Genomic DNA, 20,569 nt, shown 5'->3' with positions numbered 1-20,569 from the left:
ATTATATAACACTAGTTTTAATTTTTAAAAAAAGTTGTTATAATTATATAAATTTATAATATTGAACAATTTTTCATTTAAAACAATAATTATTATTTTGTTGTAACAAAAATAATATAAAGTTTTTTTTCTTTTGAACGTTTGAATGTAAAATCTAAAATTATTTGTTATTTGTTAATGTATAAATTTAAATAAACAAATCTGATACAAACTTCAATAAATAAATTATAATTGAAAAATCTTCTTAAACTTACTGTATTAAAAGTTTAATATAACAAATAAAATTTTAATAAAAAAATTGGTATTAGGCGCAAAAATAATTAGCCATAATATCATTTAGGTATAGATCTTTATGGATTAGCAAAATTATTATTAATAATAATAAAAATTTCATCCAGATTCCGGGTCAAACCGGATATTTTTCATCCGGTTTATAATCCGGATGAAAACCGTAAAAATCTGGATATCTGAAAAAAAAATCCGGATCAATCTGGATTGATCCGGATTAGGGATGGCAACGGTCGGTCATGGTCGGTTATCAGTCGGTCATAACTGGTTAAGGGCCTTTGACCGACTGACCGTTTTGGCTGACCATTTTGGCTGACCGTTTAACTGATCACTTTTTTTCTTTTTAATGAAGAAAAAACATTAAAAAGTATAATTTAATCAAAAAAAAAATGTTAATTAACTTTTTTTATTGATTAAGTTCGTAAAAAAAGATTTAAGTAAATATATTTGGCTAAATAATCAGTTAAATGGTCGGTTAAACGGTCGGCCAAATGGTCGGTTAAACCAGTTGGTTAAACGGTCGGTCAGAAGCCTTTGACTGACTGATATTGGTCACGGTCATAACTGGTCATGACCGGTTAATAACCGTGACCATTGCCATCCCTAATCTGGATACGGGTCGAGGCACTACTTGGTAAATATAACTGCACTGCAGCTCCCGGTTCCAAATGTAAATATAATCAACCATTAGCCATATAATATCAGATATTAAAAAGAACTGAATAAAAAATATCATTTTCATATAATCAATTCTGCAGCAGATGGTGTTTTCATCTTCCCTATAAACTTAAGGTTATAGAATCGGATTGAGTATATGTTAAACTGACCATAATCAATAAATTGCCTATTTGGTATCAGACAACGTTATTCAGTAATTGTTGATGCTAACCAGCCAGTTGGAAACTATTTTATTCATGGAACTCTCGATAAAAGATGTACTCCAAATATTAATGCAACACTTAACTTTAATTTTGTTATCGACTGGAATGGTCTTGGAATACTTCATTATAGAGATCTGCATTGACCCCTATTTTACAACCCGGCCCGGCCCGCACTTGGAAATTAACATAAAGTGCCCAGCCCGGGCGAATTTGAAGAAAGTTTGCCAGCCCACGGCAAACCCGGGTCTGGGCTGGTTAGGGTTTCTGGGTCCCAGGTCCCGTTTGCACTACCTTACATACAATCATTTTCTATCATATTAATTTTAAAGGTATAAATAATTTAGACAAAGTATCAGACCTCTACAGTTCAGTTCATTATGAAGGAACAAAAAATAGTCCAAATTCTAAAGAATTAATAGCATTTAGAACCTATTAAACCCATTGGACATGTTACTGACTTTGTCAATATTATCATTACTTTTGGAACAGATAAGAGAAGCTTTAATTAATTGAACTTCATTCGTACCTCAAATGAATGATTAAGGGTCAATAAAATCACAAGAATGCCGCAGCTGAAATTTACCAAAAGAATAGAACTCTGTGATTTTTAATCACAGTGATGGTATTGCAGAAATTTATGTAAACAACAATAACGCTGCCAATCATCCATTTCACTTGGACGGACATGTATTCGCTGTAATGTTTGTTGGTGAAAAAGGTCAATTCCCTAATGAAAGCGAATAACAAGAGAAATCCTATCATTCGTGATACTGTAACTATTCCTGGAAATGGATTTTTGGTTATTCGTTTCATTGCTGATAATCCTGGTATTTGGGCTTTCCATTGTCATATTGAATGACAAGTCAAGCTTGTTATCATGGGTACAATTTTAGCACCAACTCGAAGAATGTTTAATTCTAGCTATTATAATTAATGAAATTAGAAATGACAGTCAATAGCTATTTTAAAGATTTTGGAATAACCATTAGTACTTACAAATAAATCAGTATTAGTAGTAATTAATAAATTATAATACACTGTTTTATTCGTTTCATTTTTTTTTCTTTGATTTCAAAATTTTTTCTCACATTTTTCTTTTGTTTGATTCATAAATAACAAACTTTTTTAGTATCACCCATATTTTAGAATTACCATTTAAAATAATAAAATCGGTTTATCAAGAAGCCCGTTGTCACCGTAACAATATTGTGCGGTTTACCACTGCTCTCCCTTTATGCGTAACAAATTATTGATTACTCATGAAAGGATGAATAAATAAATAAATGATAATACTAATTTCACCGGTTCTTAATAAAAATTCATAATTTTTTAAGGTGAATAAAAGTCCATCAATATTAGAATAATAAATCTATCAAGGTATATTAAAAAGATGCTGAAATATTATGTTAAAAAGCTATGGTCGGAGCCGGGAGTCCTTGATATAAATGTTATTTCACGGCGCAGCTGCTGCACGTGACTTATTAATTGTGGCCGGAATTGTAAATTTGGCCAGAATTAATTAGAATTTCTTTTTCAAATACTTTAGATAGCGCCATAAGGTAATGAATTATAAAAATGAAAGATACCTCCAAAAGTTAAACTCAAAAATCAATTATTGAGACTTTGAAGTACAGTATCTACAATCAATCCAAATAGAGCATACCATAAGAGGTTATTATGGATGTTCAATAAGAATGATAATGCGAAAATTTTTAGCAGAATTTGTAACGAGAAAAAAAAGAATTCGGAGTCATAGTATATTAATTTAGTAAGAAATTTATCATAATTTATCATAAGACTAATTTTTACTATTGTGATTATAATTTAATACAAAAAATCTTTATTAATAAATTTTTTTTACAAAAAAGCCATACATAGTTTTGATACAATTAGTTGATAAAACATGAATTATTCTTACGTGGACAATTATTCACACATGGTGGACATTCACTCCTTTCATGGCAATTAGATTCACATGTATGTCCACAAAATAATAATTTATCACATACACTTTGGCATTTTCCATGTTGTGGTGTTTGTTCAATGGAAAAGAATAAACTTGCTAATATCGATGTGTTTTTATCCTCGGATTTTTGTGATTTAGAACGTTCTTGACAATTAGAACATAAATCTGGACATTTATGACCGCATTCCAATTGTTTTCCGCATAATTCTGTACACTTCGCCATATTAACAGACTCAAAGCACTATAAAAAATAAATATGTAAGTAAATCTAAGTATCATACTATCAAAATAAATGTCATCAAATAAATAAAAATACTTACGCGAATATCTTTATAGTGCTCACAATGTGGTAATTTTTTCGAAACTAAGACCTTACATTTAATTGAATCTTTATCTCTATTTTGCCAGCATTTAACATTATGTAATATATGACCACAACGTAACAAAATATATTCGATAGGAAATTCACATCTTCCACAATTGTCAAAACAAAGTTTTGTACATGGATGATAACATTCCGGAAGTAATCTTAAACAACGTTCGTTACATTTGACTCCAATGTGTTCAGGATCGTCTGAATGACATTTATATTTGCATTTATGTCCGCAAGGAAGTGACATATTACAATCTTCACAGCATCCACCATTTGGACTAATTTTTTCAAACTGATCAGGATCAACGATAGTGTTTTTGTAATATGGATGTTTATTGCATGCAATTGGCATACCAAAGCCAACTTGTTTACGCTCATTTAAAATATTAATTACTGGAGCCCACATTTTTTTAGATTTCATTTCCATTAATTCAGAATTACCAATGAGATACATTCCTTTACGAGCACGTGACAATAATACATTGGTTCTATTTTTGCTATTGAGAAATCCGATGGAATCATATTTACTAATATTACCGGATTTAGAAACATTACGAACTAATGAAACAATAATTATGTTTGCTTCTTCACCTTGGAAATTATCAACGGTCCTTAAAGTAACTTGTCGATTTAATGATTTTTTTGATGCAACGCTTATAGTTTCTATATTACTAGTAGTATTTGTTCCGATTATTTGTTCTTGTTCTTCTATTTCAGCAATATTCAGCGCATCTCTTTCATCAATAACAACAACAAATGATTTAGCTAAAGCATCTCTAATTTTAATCATTTGTCCTAAATAAGGAGTAAGTACAGCTATATCATCGGGTTTAGTATATCCATTCCTCACAAAATATTTTACCATCTCAACCACCATTTTAACTTCATATTTATTCACATGAGATTTTATTGCATGTTCTCCACCTGAATTATCTTCTGGATTTCTATGTTCAATAAAATATACATTATGTTGAGCTCCACGTACATTCTCGTATTTTGTAGTATTATCACCATCAATTAATTCTGGATAAATCGTATATCTGATTAAATCAGATATTTCTCTTCTCATACGTCTCTGATTTAAAAGTTGAGCCTTCTCAATTTTAACCGCTTTATCACCATTAACTAATCTTTCAAATAATGATTTATCTAATTGATAATTATTTCCTACCGGTGAATCCACACTAAGAGAATAAGTTGCAATATGAGGTCGAAGTTGATTGTGATCACCAATTAATATCAAATGTTGAGTCGATGGGGTTAATGCACTTAGAATATGAGCTTCTAATACTTCTCCTGCTTCTTCACAAATGATAATTTTGGGACCAATTGATCTAATTAAATTTTGAAATTTAGCTGCACCATTTGTAGTCATACCAATAACATCACTACTTTTTAATACTTGGCGACGTCCTTCATCATAAATTCTATTTATTTCTTGGCGTATTTTTTCATGCCTTTTTTGTAATTCTGAAAATTTTTCAACAATTTCTTTATAAATTTTTGTACGCCAATGGTCATGAAGTCTTTTTCTTTCTTTCTTCGACATTCTCCAAATTGAATGATCAATTAATAACTCATCTAAAAGTCGATCGGTTTTTGGTTCTTGGTAGTTTTTGATCCAATTTATATAATCAACTTGTGATCCATCATCACTTATATCCATAGAATCTCCAGTCTCTTCTCTTAATATATCAAATATATTTTTATTTGGTCTTTTCTTATTTTTCTTGTCACTTTTCGGTGGATTTAATAAAAGTCGCTTTCGCTTGTTAATTATTCTAATGTCTTCTCCTTCTATCCATTCATCAAATGGGTCTTTTCTCTTTTGCTTATTATTTTTTCCAACGGTCTCAAACTCTCCATCATCATCAGTTCCTAAAACCCAACTGGGTAATTCATCTTCAGATACATAACTAAATTTTGAGTAAAATGTAGCCTCTTCAAACATTAGATATTCACTTATATCACTCCATTTCATCCACCTATTAAATAAAGCACCTTTCATTTTCTGAACATATTTTTCTATCTTTTCAATCGAACTATACAATATTGCTAATTCTTTTTTGCTACTTTTGCTACGAGGACGTTTTCGGCAAATTTCTTCTAAATTAAATTCTTTAATCTTTTCAGATTTCGTTCGAGAACCTAACCTCACTATTTTTGTTATATTTTCATCAACTAAATGCTATAAATATTAAAAAAAAAAAGAGGAGAAACATGAGTTATTTAAATTTTTTATGGACGAATAATTAATTTATTATCCAAAACAATTGATAATTCACCTCCAAGAATTGATCAAGAGCGTGATTAGTAAAACAAATGGTTAGAATTGGTCCAATTTTTGTTTTTCGATTTTCTTTCGCTAATAATACTTTCATTATTTGAACACCAACTACTGTTTTACCCGTACCAGGTGGTCCTAATGAAAGAATAAAGATTGTTTTTTAGATCCGTTTAATATATATATATATATATATTAAACTAAAAAAAAAATTACTTTACGTCATACATACCTTCAATTAATGCAATTTCACGCGTTAATGATGATATCAACGCTTTGGCTATAAATTAAAGCATTGATGTTATTTTCTCAACTTGTACGATATATTTATAATTAATAATTTTACCTTGAGTTTCGTCTAGTCCATAAGGAGTTCCATTTGGCAATTTTCCAATATTACTATATTTAACGATATTTTTTATTACTCTATCGTGAGTACTTTCATCAGCAACTTCTAATTTCAATTTACACTTATTTTTACATAATATTGATAAATCAAATTGAAATCCTGGAGCACTAGTATAAGGAGGATTTTCAACTTTAATATCGAGAGTACTGTTCACTTCTTCCATCATTTTCCCTTTCTTATCTTCTTCATCATTCATATCATCAAAATTAGGTGCTAAATATTTTTCAAAACGTAAAGAAAGATCTGTAGTTTGAAGAGTTTTAAGAACATGATAATAAGCTTCTAGATAAACTCCCGTTGATTCTACCATAAATCTTTTTTCCAATGGTCTTTTTTCAGTTTTACTATATTCTGAAAATTCACTTAATGCGATAGGATAGATTGATGGATCAATAAAATCAATATCAATCTCAGCGGAATTTTCTTTTCTAGATAAAGCTTTTTCGTCTCTTGATACAACTACACCAAAATAAAGTGAATATAAATCAATATTACTTATAGAAGTACTAGCATTACTATTAGTAGAATCATCTGAATTTACTTTTTTGGGATTTGGATTTGGTAATATAAGAGTAACTAAACTGCCAGTTAATAATCTTCTACTCTTTTCCCAATATTCCCTTCTACCTTTTTCACTTTTAGTACTAATTCTTGGAGGAGTGAAACTTATAGTACAAGCAAATCCTTTTCTTCTATCACAGGAAATATTGGTGAAATGTATATTCGTATATACTTGTAGATCGCCGTTTTCACTCACACCATTATTGTATGAAAATCTACCACCCTCTTCTTGTATTTTCTTAAATTCTTTTGATAATTTAACATCACTATTAGAAGAAGTATGCTCTTGTAATAGTGCGGTCAAATAATGTGATAAACCGCCACGAATTGGATTTAATAAATCTTCCCTTAAAAGACGAAATTGCGTATCAAGTAATCTAGCAGCTCCATCAGGTAAAAAATGTAATGAATTACGAAGTGTAGAAGGTAAAAAAGGTAGACGGTCACACAATATTTCTTCTTTCGTAGGAATAATTGATATTTCAGAAATGTCTATAAAATCATTATCATGCCTTCTACCATATTTTGATAATTCACCAGGTGGATCATAAGTTCTTTCAGTGTCAACTCTTCTAGCTAATTCTTTATAATATGATTTATCTGATTCAACGTTCAAATTTTTAGCTCCAAGATTTTGTTTAAAAATTAAACCTTTACGACTATTATTTAACATTTTATCCATGGTTTTCATTTCCCTTTCTAATATCGTAAAAAAATATTTTCTAGTCTCTAAATTACTAATTAATGGGTCTGTCGGAGAAAATTGTTGTTCTTCAAGTGACTGTTGATACGCAGTTTTTAATCGATATAAATCATTAGCAATCTGGTACATCGTTTCATTAACAGATGCCTCCTTGACACGACGTAGTAATTCTGTTAGAAGCCGTACTATTATCAAGAAAAATACTCCTAGACTATTAAATAGATTTAAAAGAGAATTAATTAATAATATTTTATAACATGAAACGTTTTTACATTATGATTCATAAACATTACTTACGAAGACGGAATAAATGAATATCGTTCACGTGACAATAATGTGTCAACCCTAACACGATTATCCTTAACAGAATTACGGTTGACCAACGTTTCCAACATTTTAATCACCTTATCATAAAGAAATGAGTCCTATTTTTTTTTTAAAAAAAAATAAATTATTATTAATTAATTTCAAAATGAATAATGTTATTGATAATACTTACAAGGTTTACATAGACAGTTGAAAAGATTGCATGAACATATTTTTCTAAAATACATTCAGTAATAGCTGTTCTAGTAAATAAACCCAATAAAGGTAATATAACATGTTGAAAAGATAACACATCATTATCAAGACCAGCATCGCACGATATTGAAGGAAAATTTATAATTTCTCTTAATCTCTTGAGACCACTTTCAGGGTTACCTAATTCAGTAACTATTTCTTCTATTTCATAACCTATTTGATAATCTGTAGCTACTAATGCAGAACTAACGAAAATTCTAACATCACTTTGATTCCAAGGTTTGTCTTTTCTCAATATTCTTTTCCAAATAGTTTTAATCGGTTCCCCATTAGTAATAAAAACTAATCGATCACTGCCATTATAGGTTAATTCAGAAGAACTAAAATTCGCAATAGCGGTTTCTTGTTGTGATTGTTTTATTTCAGGAACACTAAGTTTTGGTGGTGCTGGTATATAATTACGACCTTCATCAATGATATCACGTCTTTGGTCACGGCGACCATCACCATTACTACCACCACCACGTCTTCCGCGATTTGATCTTGGTCTCGTATTTTTACTGTTGTTGCCACCGCCAGTAGATCTACCACTCATGACTAAAATATTATAATGACTAAATTATTTATTTTTTTAATTTTTTTTTTTTAACAAAAGAGCCGACTAAAAAGTGGATTTTTCATAAAATATTTATATTATTTAATAATAATGTTATGCTCACATGCAAATAATGCATAATTGTATCATAAAATATGATCGACATTTTAAGCTTCGAATTCGCCAATGCGGTACAATTATATAATAGCTTTTATAAGGAAATTTTTCACCGCCAATTTGGGAAATAATAACAAATATACGAAAAAATGGTAAAAAGATATTGTTTTTTTTATCATGCATATGAAATTGATGTACAGTATTGCATTATCAGTAAAGATAAGGCCAATCAAATTTTGATTAAACAAGTTTTATTACTTGTTAGGCTATAAGGGCTATGTAGTGAAAATATAACCTATTAAAAAAGGAAATAATTATTACGCTAGTCTTAAAATGGTTTTATGTGGTTACTCGATTGTTCTTAGTTCTTTTTCATTACGAATAAAAGAAAAAAGAAAGAAAATTAACTATCTGACGAAGTTTAATTTGTGGCTTACTTTATCGAAACAGACGAAAAACCCATCACTATATTGTTAAGAAAGCAGTGCTTACTAATTTGGGCGGCTGCCAAATGTGAGGCGTAAAATGATTTACCATATATGAATTAGTAAAATTGTGCGTGTGAAAATTTGATAACCGACTATACTCGATATATAATGGATTCCCGTTTAAATTCACCCATTCATTATTTTTCCTACGATATTACGATTATTTTGTGGTCACGGGTGTTTTCCCTGTCCTCTCACGCCAGTCACGCGTAAATTTTAATTTTATTAGTATACATAAATTAATAACATAATTTTAATACAATGGCGACGTCATTGATTGTGTGGTAAAATGATGTTTCGTATAATTTTAGATTTATACGATATTATCAAAGAACAATCTGCAATCAACGGTTCAATGTCTACCATGTCCAACAAATTAGATCAACTTATAAACTTCATGGGCTTCGGCCCCTCACTTGATCTCATCGATGGAGGCGATGATGATGAGGAAGAATAGTTTGTAACATCACTTTGATTTAATAATATTGATCTTTTTCGAGATACTAGGTTTTTCTCTAGAAGGGTACCAAAGAAAATAGTTACTAAAAAAAATTAGTCCACTAAAAATTTTTTATTTATTAGAATAGTAAATAATATAAATCTTAAATATTTTTTCTTTGATAATTAATAATTTGATCTAAACATTTATGACTAAATTTTCAGCAATTGAAATTGATAAAACATGAGTAAGGGTAATTAATTAATAATGTTTGTCATTCTTTAATGAAAATTCGTACAGACTCGGCGAAAATAATTGCGGTCGGTTTTTTGGTCGTGTGAAAAAATACATAATTATTTAATTATTATTTGATATGGCCGTCTTCTGTGTCAATAAATACTCCAATTTAGTGATGTGCACTATTCGTCAATTTTTCTCCATCCAGAGGCCAGATTGAGACAAAATTATCTTCCATGGTGGTGTTAAAATTCCTGTGTAACATCTGTGTACCAAGATCGTTCGAGTATAATGATTGGTATAAAAAGATCACGAGTTCCAATAATACTATCATTTGAATCACGTTATTGCAAGGAATCCCGCCAATAGTTGTTCAATACAAGTTCTGGTTGATGAGAAAATGTTACTATTTCACAATCTTTATACCAAGTTCAATTTAATATATTATAAGGTAGATATATAAAATTGAGTAGTGGAATGAATTATTATCGTGCGTTATATAGGATTTGAGCACTTTAAGAAAATTCTTAACAAATTACTTATATTCCGATTCCTCCTATAAAGTATTAAAAAAAATAAAAAAAAGGACAATTTATTTTTTACCTTTTAAAAGTAGAATTCTAAGGTCCTCTGATATTACAAGTTTTAATTTTGATCTATATCAAAAACAAAAAGTGATTATTCATATCGCCATTATTTTCGCCGGTGATGTGTATCTACATATTTGAATTTTTTTTTTTAATACAAAATCTTTTCCTCGTATTTTCAATTTTTTTTTTATCTAACGCCCATTACCGGTCATAATATTTTTTAAATAAATGTATGTATAAATAATTATTATATTTGTTTATTGAAATTAAAATAAATATCGTTATTACAATTTTTTTTTAAAAAAAAGCATTTAATATACAGGATTTCTAATTCATTTATATAAAAAAGAAAATTTTTTAAAAAAATTAATACTTTATAAATGAATAAATACTGTACGATAAATGCAAAATTATCTAATGCATAGACTCAAAATCTGAATTTATTCTATTTCCGGTGGTTAACCGATGATCACCTCCACCAATTGGTGCGTTGCAATCAGGACATCTACTCATTACCATGGCTCCACCACATTCACCAATCGTATACTATAAAATCAAAATATCAATTATATAAGTATATTTATTGTACACGTTAAAAATATGTATTTGTAGTAATAGTGAAATTTCTTACCGGATGACCATTCGGACACTGATACCAATGTCCTAATTAATGAATAATAAATGATAGCGTTAATTAATTAAGAAATTATTAAAAAATAGGATTATAAAATTTTTTTTATAACAAAATGAATTTTAATATATACTGTACCTGAACCTCTAAATTCTGTTTTCATAGCTCGATAAATTTCTGATTTTTCTTCATTACTTAATGTTTTATTTAAATTCACTGCACAAGTTTTAACTTCATTACAACTTTCTAATAAATTTACTAATCTCTTATGAACATCTTTCTTAAATTCCTTTTCAGAATTTTTATGTCTACTACTATTAGCTATTTGCACAATACGTGTTTCAATATCCTTACATTTTCTTGTAATCCTATCTTGAAGTGCTTTACTAATAATACCATTACTGTTAGGCGGATGTCTTAATTGATATCTAAGCAATTTAATATCAAATTCTAATATTTCTACATCAACTAAAATTAAATGTCTACCATAATGAGTAGATTCCGCTATTTCTCTTATTGTATTTAAATGATTTTGAATAGAAATTTGTAATCTTTCAATAAAATTTTTCCAAATTTCCTTAATACTTAAAACATTTTCAATTAATGTAGTAGCAGGACTTAATTCTTTTGATAATTCTTGAATTATAAATAAAATTTCGTGATATAGAATTTTTTGTATATTGATGATTTCAAAAAGTGTATCCAAATAAATTCTACGATCTACTTGTGGTATTGAAATTCCTACTTGTGAAAGCGTTTCTTGAAAAGTTTCGGATGGAGTTGATCTTATAGCATTAACATAATGATCAAAAGAGGAAGAAGAGTTATCCGAAATCTGAAAATTTAATAAATTTTCGACCAAATCATCTACAGAATTTTCTTTTGCCAACTTAGCCTGATATCTAAAAAATAAAAAAAAATTTTTAAATTATATGATTAAAAATAAAATATTTGTTTTCTCTTAAGAATTCAATTACTTATACTTACAAACTTGAAACAGCGGCCTCAAAGGCTTTTTTATGAGGTGGTAATTTCGTGGCGTTAATAATTGAAGTTAATCTTTGATAACATTTTAATAATTTTTTAACATGAGTAACCCATACTTTTTCACTAACGTTATCAAACCCATGATACCTTTCGATATTCCCAAAATAATTATGAGGTGTGATTTCAGGTAATTTATCGTCTATGACATTATCTTCCTTAAGTACAATTTCAGCTGGTCTTGATTCAAGTTTGGGTAAAGCATTTTTTAATTCATTTCTTTTATTCATCATTTCGTCTCTAAGAGGAATAATCTGGCTGGCAACTTCTTTTAATAGACGATCATATTTTGACAGGAATTTCTTATTTTGTATATCTAATGTGTATTTATTAATTATTCTCCCGTATCTCCTGACGCCTTTAACTGGTGTTCTACATGTCGGACACGTCTTCATATTCATTGGTGAAGTCGGTAGTATTTTAACTGATGTCCATCCTCCTTCAACTGACCCCTCATAAAAGTCTTTCATTTCCATAAGCATATCCATAGTTTCCATAGTAAACACATGCCCACAAGTAAGAACGATCATTCTTTCTAGCTCCCAATCTACTTCACTAAACGTACTGTTAATAATCATATCCGGTACTATTTTTAAAAATAAAAATTAAAAATTAAAATGCTGATTTAAAGAAATTAAATTTAACAATGATAATTTAATAAAACTTACCTTGACTTTTAACTTTTTCAGGAGCACATTCAAGACAAAAATCTTTTGAAGGACAAATCTCACCACAAACTCCAGCACAATCATGTCCACATTCCAATATTTTATTACATCTTTCGTTACAAGGTAATCTATAACAAGGAGCTCCACAACTTAATTCACATCTTCCTTGATGTATACATTCCCATAGACATTTTTCTGCACATACAGCACAAGGTTCTAAACAAGGCTTATGACATGATGTATGCTTACATATTACTGTACAATTATTCTTACATGGTGGACATTCATTTCCTTCGTGACAACTAGATTTGCATATATGACCACAAAATAATAATCTATCACATACATTTTGACATTTTCCATGCCGTGTTCGTTCAATAGGAATGATTATATTATTTGTTTCTTTCGTTTTGTTTTTACCTTTGGATTTTTGTGGTTTAGACCGGTTTTGACATTCAGAACATAAACTCAGACATTCGTGGCCACATTCCAATTGTTTTCTGCATAATTCTGTACAATTGGCATCTTCGGCAGGCTCAGAGCACTAAAAAAAAAATATGAAAATAATTTATTATTAATTCAATATCAAAAATAAATGTCATATAAATAATACTTACGCGAATGGTTTTAGTGTGTTCACAATATGGTAATTTTTTCGAAACTAAGGTTTTACATTTAATTGAATCCATAATTTGAATTTGCCAACATTTAGCATTTTGTAATATATGACCACAACGTAATAAAATAGATCCGATAGGAAATTCACATCTTCCACATTCATCAGAACAAAACTTTGGACATGGATGATGGCATTTTGAATGTAATCTTGAACAACGTTCGTTACATTTAACTCCGATGTGTTCAGGATCGTCAGAATGACACTTATATTTACATATATGCCCGCAAGGAAGTGCCATGTTACAATTTTCATAGCATCCACCATCTGGACTAATTTGTTCAAATTGATCAGGATCAACGATAGTGTTTTTGTAATGAGGATGTTTATTACATATAATTGGCATACCAAAACCGACTTGATTACGATTATGTAAAATATTAATTACTGGAGCCCACATATCTTTAGATTTCATTGACATTAATTCAGAATTACCAATGAGATACATTCCTTTACGAGCACGTGACAATAATACATTAGTTCTATTTGTACTTTTGAGAAATCCGATGGAATCATGTCCACCACCACTACCAGATTTAGAGAAATTACGAACTAATGAAACAATAACTATGTTCGCTTCTTCACCTTGAAAATTATCAACAGTTCTTAAAGTAACTTGTTGATTTAATGATTTTCTTGACGCAACGCTTATGGTATCTATATTATTACTAGTTTCACCTTGTTGTTCTTGTTCTTCTTCCATTTCAGCAATATCCAACGCATCTCTTTCGTCAATAACAACAACAAATGATTTTTTTAAAGCATCTCTAATTTTAATCATTTGTCCTAAATAAGGAGTAAGTACAGCTATATCATCGGGTTTAGTATATCCATTCCTAACGAAATATTTTACCATCTCAACCACCATTTTAACTTCATATCTGTTCACATGAGACTTCATTGCATGCTCTCCACCTGAACCATCTTCTGGATTTCTATGTTCAATAAAATATACATTATGTTGAGCTCCACGTACATTTTCGTATCTTCTAGTATTATCACCATCAATTAAACTTGGATAAAGTGTATATCTGATCAAATCAGATACTTCTTTTCTCATACGTCTTTGGGTTAGAAGTTGAGCCTTCTCAATTTTGACTGCCCTATCACCCTTAACTAACCTTTCAAATAATGATTGATCTAATTGATAATTATTTCCTACTGGTGAATCCACACTAAGAGAATAAGTTGCAATGTGAGGTCGAAGTTGATTGTGATCACCAATTAATATCAAATGTTGAGTCGATGGAGTTAATGCACTTAGAATATGAGCTTCTAATACTTCTCCTGCTTCTTCACAAATAATAATTTTGGGACCAATTGATCTAATTAAATTTTGAAATTTAGCTGCACCATTTGTAGTCATACCAATAACATCACTATTTAATAATACTTGACGACGTCCTTCATCATAAATTCCATTTATTTCTTGGCGTATTTCTTCGTGCCTTTTTTGTAATTCTGAAAATTTTTCAACAATTTCTTTATAAATTTTTGTACGCCAATGATCATGAAGCTTTTGTCTTTCTAACATTGACATTTTCCAAACTGAACGATCATATAATAATACATTTAAAGGTCGATTTGTTTTTGGTTCATTGTAATTTTCAATCCATTGTATCGTATAATAATCAACTTGTGATCCATCGTTACTTGTATCCATATGATCTCCGGTCTCTTCCACTTTCAGTATATCAAATGTATTTTTATTTGGGTTTTTCTTATTTTTCTTGTCATTCTTCGGTGGATTTAATAAAAGTTCCTTTCTCTTGTTAATTATTCTAATGTCTCCTCCTTCTATCCATTCATCAAATGGATCTTTACGCTTTTGTTTATTATTTTTTTTAGCAGTCTGAAACCCTTCATTATCATCGGTACCTAAAACCCAACTAGGTAAATCATTTTCATATACCATATCAAATTTATCGTAAAATCCTCTCTCTTCAACCATTAAATATTCTCTTATATCACTCCATTTCATCCATCTATTAAATAAAGTGTTCCTCATTTTCTCTGTATCTTTTTCTACATCTTCAATCTCTCTATATAATTGGTATAATAAATAAGATTCTTTTTTGGTACGAGCACGATTTCTACAAACTTCTTCTAAACTAAATTCTTTGATCTTTTCAGATTTCGATCGAGAACCTAACCTCACAATATTCGTTATATTTTCATCAAGTAAATGCTATAATTATAAAAATATATAAATTGTTAATTTTTCTAGTATTTTTTTTTTTAAAAAAAATAATAATAATAATAATAATAATAAATAAAATAATTAAAAAATTACCTCCAAGAATTGATCAAGAGCGTGATTAGTAAAACAAATTGTTAGAATTGGTCCAATATTTGTATGTCGATTTTCTTCAGCTAATAAAACTTTCATTATTTGAACTCCAACTACTGTTTTACCAGTACCAGGTGGTCCTAATAAAAGATAAAAGTTGATTTTTAAGTCCGTTCAATAAATAATTAAAAAAAAAATAATTTAAATCGTTCATACCTTCAACTAATGCGATTTCACGTGTTAAAGATGATATCAAAGCCGTCGCTATACATTAAGATTAAAAATAATAATTAATTTTTTTTCTAACTCAAATTAATAGATATATCTTATAATAAAAATCATTACCTTGAGTTTCGTCTAATCCATATGGAGTTCCATTTGGTAATTTTCCGATATTACTATATTTAACGATCTTTCTTATGGATCTTTCGTAACTACACTCATCCGCAACATTTAATCTTAATTTATGTTTATTTTTACATAAAATTGATAAATCAAATTGAAATCCTGGAGCTCTAGTATACATAGGATTTTCAACTTTAACATCAATACTTCGTCTCATATTTCCTTTATCTTCAAGATTAGGAGCCAAATATTTTTCAAAAGGTAAAGAAGAAGGATCTGCAGTTTGAAGAGTTTTAAGAATATGATAATATGCTTCTAAATAAACACCAGTTGATTCTACCATAAATCTTTTTTCTGTTGAAATTCTTTTAAAACTGGAAATTTCACTTAATGCAATAGGATAAATTGATGAATCAATAAAATTAACATCAATCTCCGAAAAATTTTCATCTTTAGATAAAGCTTTTTCGTCTCTTGATACAACTACACCAAAATAAAGTGAATATAAATCAGAATTACTTATAGTAGTATTTGAATTCACTCTTTTGGGATTTGGATTTGGTAATATGATGGTAACTAAACTACCAGTTAATAATCTTTTACTCTTTTCCCAATATTCTCTTCTACCTCTTGCATCTTTTGCACTACTTTTTGGAGGAGTAAATCTTATAGTACAAGCAAATCCTTTTCTTCTATCACAAGAAATATTAGCGAATTGTACATTCGTATATACTTGTAGATCACCGTTTTCGTTCGCACCATTATTATACGAAAATCTACCTCCACTTTTTTCTTGTATTTTCTTTAATTCTCTTGATAATTTAGCATCACTAGTAGGAGTATGCTCTTGTAATAATGCAACCATCAAATTTGATAAACCATTACGGATTGGATTTAATAAATCTTCTCTTAAAAGACGAAATTGTGTATCAAGTAATCTAGCAGCTCCATCAGATAAAAAATGAAATGGATAACGGAATGAAGGTAAAAAAGGAGGACGTTCACATAATATTTCTTCATTTGTAGGAATAATTGACATTTCAGAAATTTCTGCAAAATCATTATCATGCCTTCTACCATATTTTGATAAATCACCAGGTGGATCATAAGTTCTTTCAGCGTCAACTTTTCTAGATAATTCTCTGTAATATGATTTATCTGATTTTACATTCAAATTATTATTAGCTTTAAGATTTTGTTCAAGAATTAAACCTTTACGACTATTATTTAACATTCTATCCATGATATTTATTTCTCTTTCTAATATCGTAAAAAAAAATTTCCTGGTCTCCACATTATTGGCTAATGGATCTGTTGGAGAAAATTGTTGTCGTTCAAGTGATTGTTGATACGCAGTTTTTAATCGATATAAATTATTTGCAATTCTATGCATTGTTTCATTAGCAGCCGCTTCCCTAACACGACGTAATAATTCTGTAAGAAGTCGTACGATTATCAAGAAAAATACTCCCAAACTATTAAATAGATTTAAAGGAGAATTAGTTAATAGAGTGAATGAAATGAACATTTACATCATAAAACAACAACAAAAGACGAGATTGCTTACGAAGATGGAATAAATGAATATCGTTCACGTGACAATAATGTCTCGACGCTAACACGATTATCTTTAACAGAATTACGTTGGACCAATATCTCCAACATTCTCATCACATTATCAGAAAGAAACGAGTCCTATTTTGTAAAAAAAGAAATAAAAAAAGGTGTTACATTTATTATTAATTAAATTACAAATGATTAATAATACTTACAAGGTTTATATATACAACCATAAAGATTGCATGAGCATATTTTTCCAAAATACATTCAGTGATAGCCGTTCTAGTGAATAAACCCAATAAAGGTAATATAACGTGTTGAAAAGATAACACATCATTATCAAGACCAGCATCACATGACATTGAAGGAAAATTTATAATTTCCCTTAATCTCTTGAGACCACTTTCACCTAATTCAGTAATTACTTCCTCTACTTCATAACCTGTTCGACGATCTGTTGCTACCAATGCAGAACTAACAAAAATCCTAGCGTCACTTTGATTCCAAGGTTTGTCTTTTCTCAATATTCTTTTCCAAATAGGTTTAATTTGTTCACCATTAGTAATAAATACTATTCGATCACTACCATTATAACTTAATTCGGAAGAACCAAAATTCATAATGGCGGTATCTTGTTGTGATTGTTTTATTTCAGGAACACTAAGTTTTGGTGGTGCTGGTGCATGATTACGATTTTGATCAATGATATCACGCCTTTCATCATGGCGACCATCACGATCACCATTACCACCACGACCATTGCCACCACCACGACCACTACCACCACCACCATCACGATCACCATTACCACCACGACTATTGCCATTACCACGACCACTACCACCACCACGACTACTACCACCACCACGACCACTGCCACCACCACCACTACCACCACCACGACCACTGCCACCACTATGGCCACTGTCACCTCCACGTCTTCTACGATTTCTCGTATTGCCACTACTACCGCCAGTATTTTTTTGAGTACCATCGTTATTAGAACCGGATTTTTGTCCCCTTTTTCCAGTCATGATTTTTCTTATAAAAATTTTTTTTTTAAAAAAAAATGAAAAAGATCGACCAAAAAAAAAATATTTTATTTTTATTTTCATTATATTTATATTAAAATTTATGCAAATATGCAAATAATAATTAGTTTTGCAATATTGTACTATTTGGTGCATCTTTTTTTTATCGGCACGGTTGCCACGCCTAATAAAAAAAAAATTTCGAAAACTTGTTATGTCCATATTAGCTGATTAAGATGCTTTTGAAATGTGGCACAATTGTACGTTACCATTAAACTAGTACTTATAAGGAAATTTATCATCTCTAATTTGGGAAATAATAACGATTAAATTTGGAATGATTTACTCGGCGGCAATTCTCAAAGAAAAATCAAAAAAAAAAATAATGCATACCGTATGAAATTCATTATATTTTAGCACTAATTTTCGGAAAAGTCCGGAAAGTTTGATATTTCTAACATAAAAGGCGTTCAAAAAATAAAACCGATCAAAATTCGGTTAAAACCGGTTCTATTTTACTTGATTATTAATTGGGCTTATTATAAAAAAAGGGGGGGGATAATTATTCCAAATAGTTTTGGTTACTCAAATTTATAATGAAATGACTAAAAAAAAAATTAATAATAAAAATTAATACTTAAAATTAAAAACAGGGGTTTTCTACTCTGGGTGACAAATGTATGTACTAAATGATTTACTACATTTGTAAACAATAAATGAGTTTTCAAGTAAATTTAGTAAAATTGCGTGTGAGAATTTAAATTTAGATTAATCTTAACTATACTAAATATAGAATGGTAGATGCATGATATTCAATCTATGTAGTAGTAAATATTTAATGTAACTTTTACTTTAAATTCTAATAAAGGAATTTAATACCCCCCTATCTATTTACCAAAATTCATTATTTTTTCGTATAGCGTTGCGGCACTGTCTGTAATGTGATTGATGTAGATCATTATCATTATTATTACCACTATCGCTTATTTTGATATTAAAACAGATTTTTTACGTAATGTCGATTGTAATTAAAATGGAAATTTCTTATTATTTATTTTATTTTCTTGTAATATTATCATATCAAAATACTATTATTTCATTGAATTTAAACGCAAATATGGTATATCTATAATATGTAATTGTTTCATCCCGCTTATTTCTTCTACATCTTTTTAAAATAAAGTTTCCTATTTTCTCCCAGGACCACTTTTACTGTATATAGAGGTGAAGGTACAGCCAAGAAAAATTTACTATTAGCTTTACGTATTTTTTTCAGAGCCGGAATTATGATAATGCCAGCCTATAAATTCCGGCTGGCGTTATCGATAAAAGGAAAGATCTACACGATTATTATTTATAGTTATAGTAATATATAGTTTTTTCTTTTTCAGTTTGAAAAGGTTTTTTTTAGTAAAAAAAAATTTAAAGTAAAGACGAATTCTTTGAATTTTTTTATAATGATACGAATATAAAAGGGAATCTGATTTCTTATTATTCAATAATGTTTTCTTTTTCTAGTTTGAAATATTTTTTTTTTTAATAATAAATAGTGAATTAATAATAAATAATAAATAATAAAAAAAAAATAACAATTTTCTGATTGTCTTATAATAAAAATATAAAAGGTAATTGGATATTTATTGTTTGATAATAGATTTTCTTTTTTTTAGGTAAATTTGTAAGAAAAGGAACATTGGGGCTAGAACCACTAAAATTCTTATTTTTTTTAAATTATTTAAAAAGGAAAATTGATGTTTTTTTTTTAGTTTAGTTTAACGAACCTGAATTACCAAAGCAATTAGCCAATAAAAACACAGAGGTTCCTTAACGCACCAGTGCTCAAAAAACATTACACAAAAAGGAAATGTTGA

At 29.1% G+C, this 20,569-nt stretch overlaps 2 protein-coding genes across 2 annotated transcripts; both read right to left on the bottom strand.

Annotated features, from left to right (window-relative positions):
* Positions 1-2,015: 2,015 nt before the first annotated feature.
* Positions 2,016-8,646, bottom strand: OCT59_017765 (uncharacterized protein; the record flags this gene model as incomplete). The annotated part of the gene is made up of 9 exons (XM_066137697.1): positions 7,965-8,646; positions 7,763-7,890; positions 6,139-7,676; positions 6,025-6,072; positions 5,794-5,930; positions 3,456-5,696; positions 3,088-3,376; positions 2,166-2,206; positions 2,016-2,090 (listed from the first exon to the last, which is right to left on the bottom strand). The coding sequence occupies exons 1-9, from the start codon at positions 8,580-8,582 to the stop codon at positions 2,016-2,018; spliced, it is 5,115 nt and encodes a 1,704-aa protein (XP_066004248.1). The 5' UTR covers positions 8,583-8,646.
* Positions 8,647-10,867: 2,221 nt separating this feature from the next.
* On the bottom strand, positions 10,868-18,701 carry OCT59_017764 (uncharacterized protein; the record flags this gene model as incomplete). Its single annotated transcript, XM_025330594.2, has 11 exons — positions 10,868-10,999; positions 11,085-11,116; positions 11,223-11,986; positions 12,072-12,714; positions 12,797-13,340; positions 13,414-15,660; positions 15,766-15,902; positions 15,979-16,026; positions 16,108-17,582; positions 17,675-17,802; positions 17,880-18,701. 11 exons carry the CDS (start codon positions 18,699-18,701, stop codon positions 10,868-10,870), a joined length of 6,972 nt encoding a protein of 2,323 aa, XP_025172634.1.
* Between the last annotated feature and the right edge of the window lie 1,868 nt (positions 18,702-20,569).

The sequence above is a fragment of the Rhizophagus irregularis genome, chromosome 26 (genome assembly GCF_026210795.1).
Source record: "Rhizophagus irregularis chromosome 26, complete sequence".
NCBI classification, from domain to species: domain Eukaryota; kingdom Fungi; phylum Glomeromycota; class Glomeromycetes; order Glomerales; family Glomeraceae; genus Rhizophagus; species Rhizophagus irregularis.
Note: the sequence above shows the minus strand (reverse complement) of the source record. Positions and strands in the feature narration are given on the sequence as shown.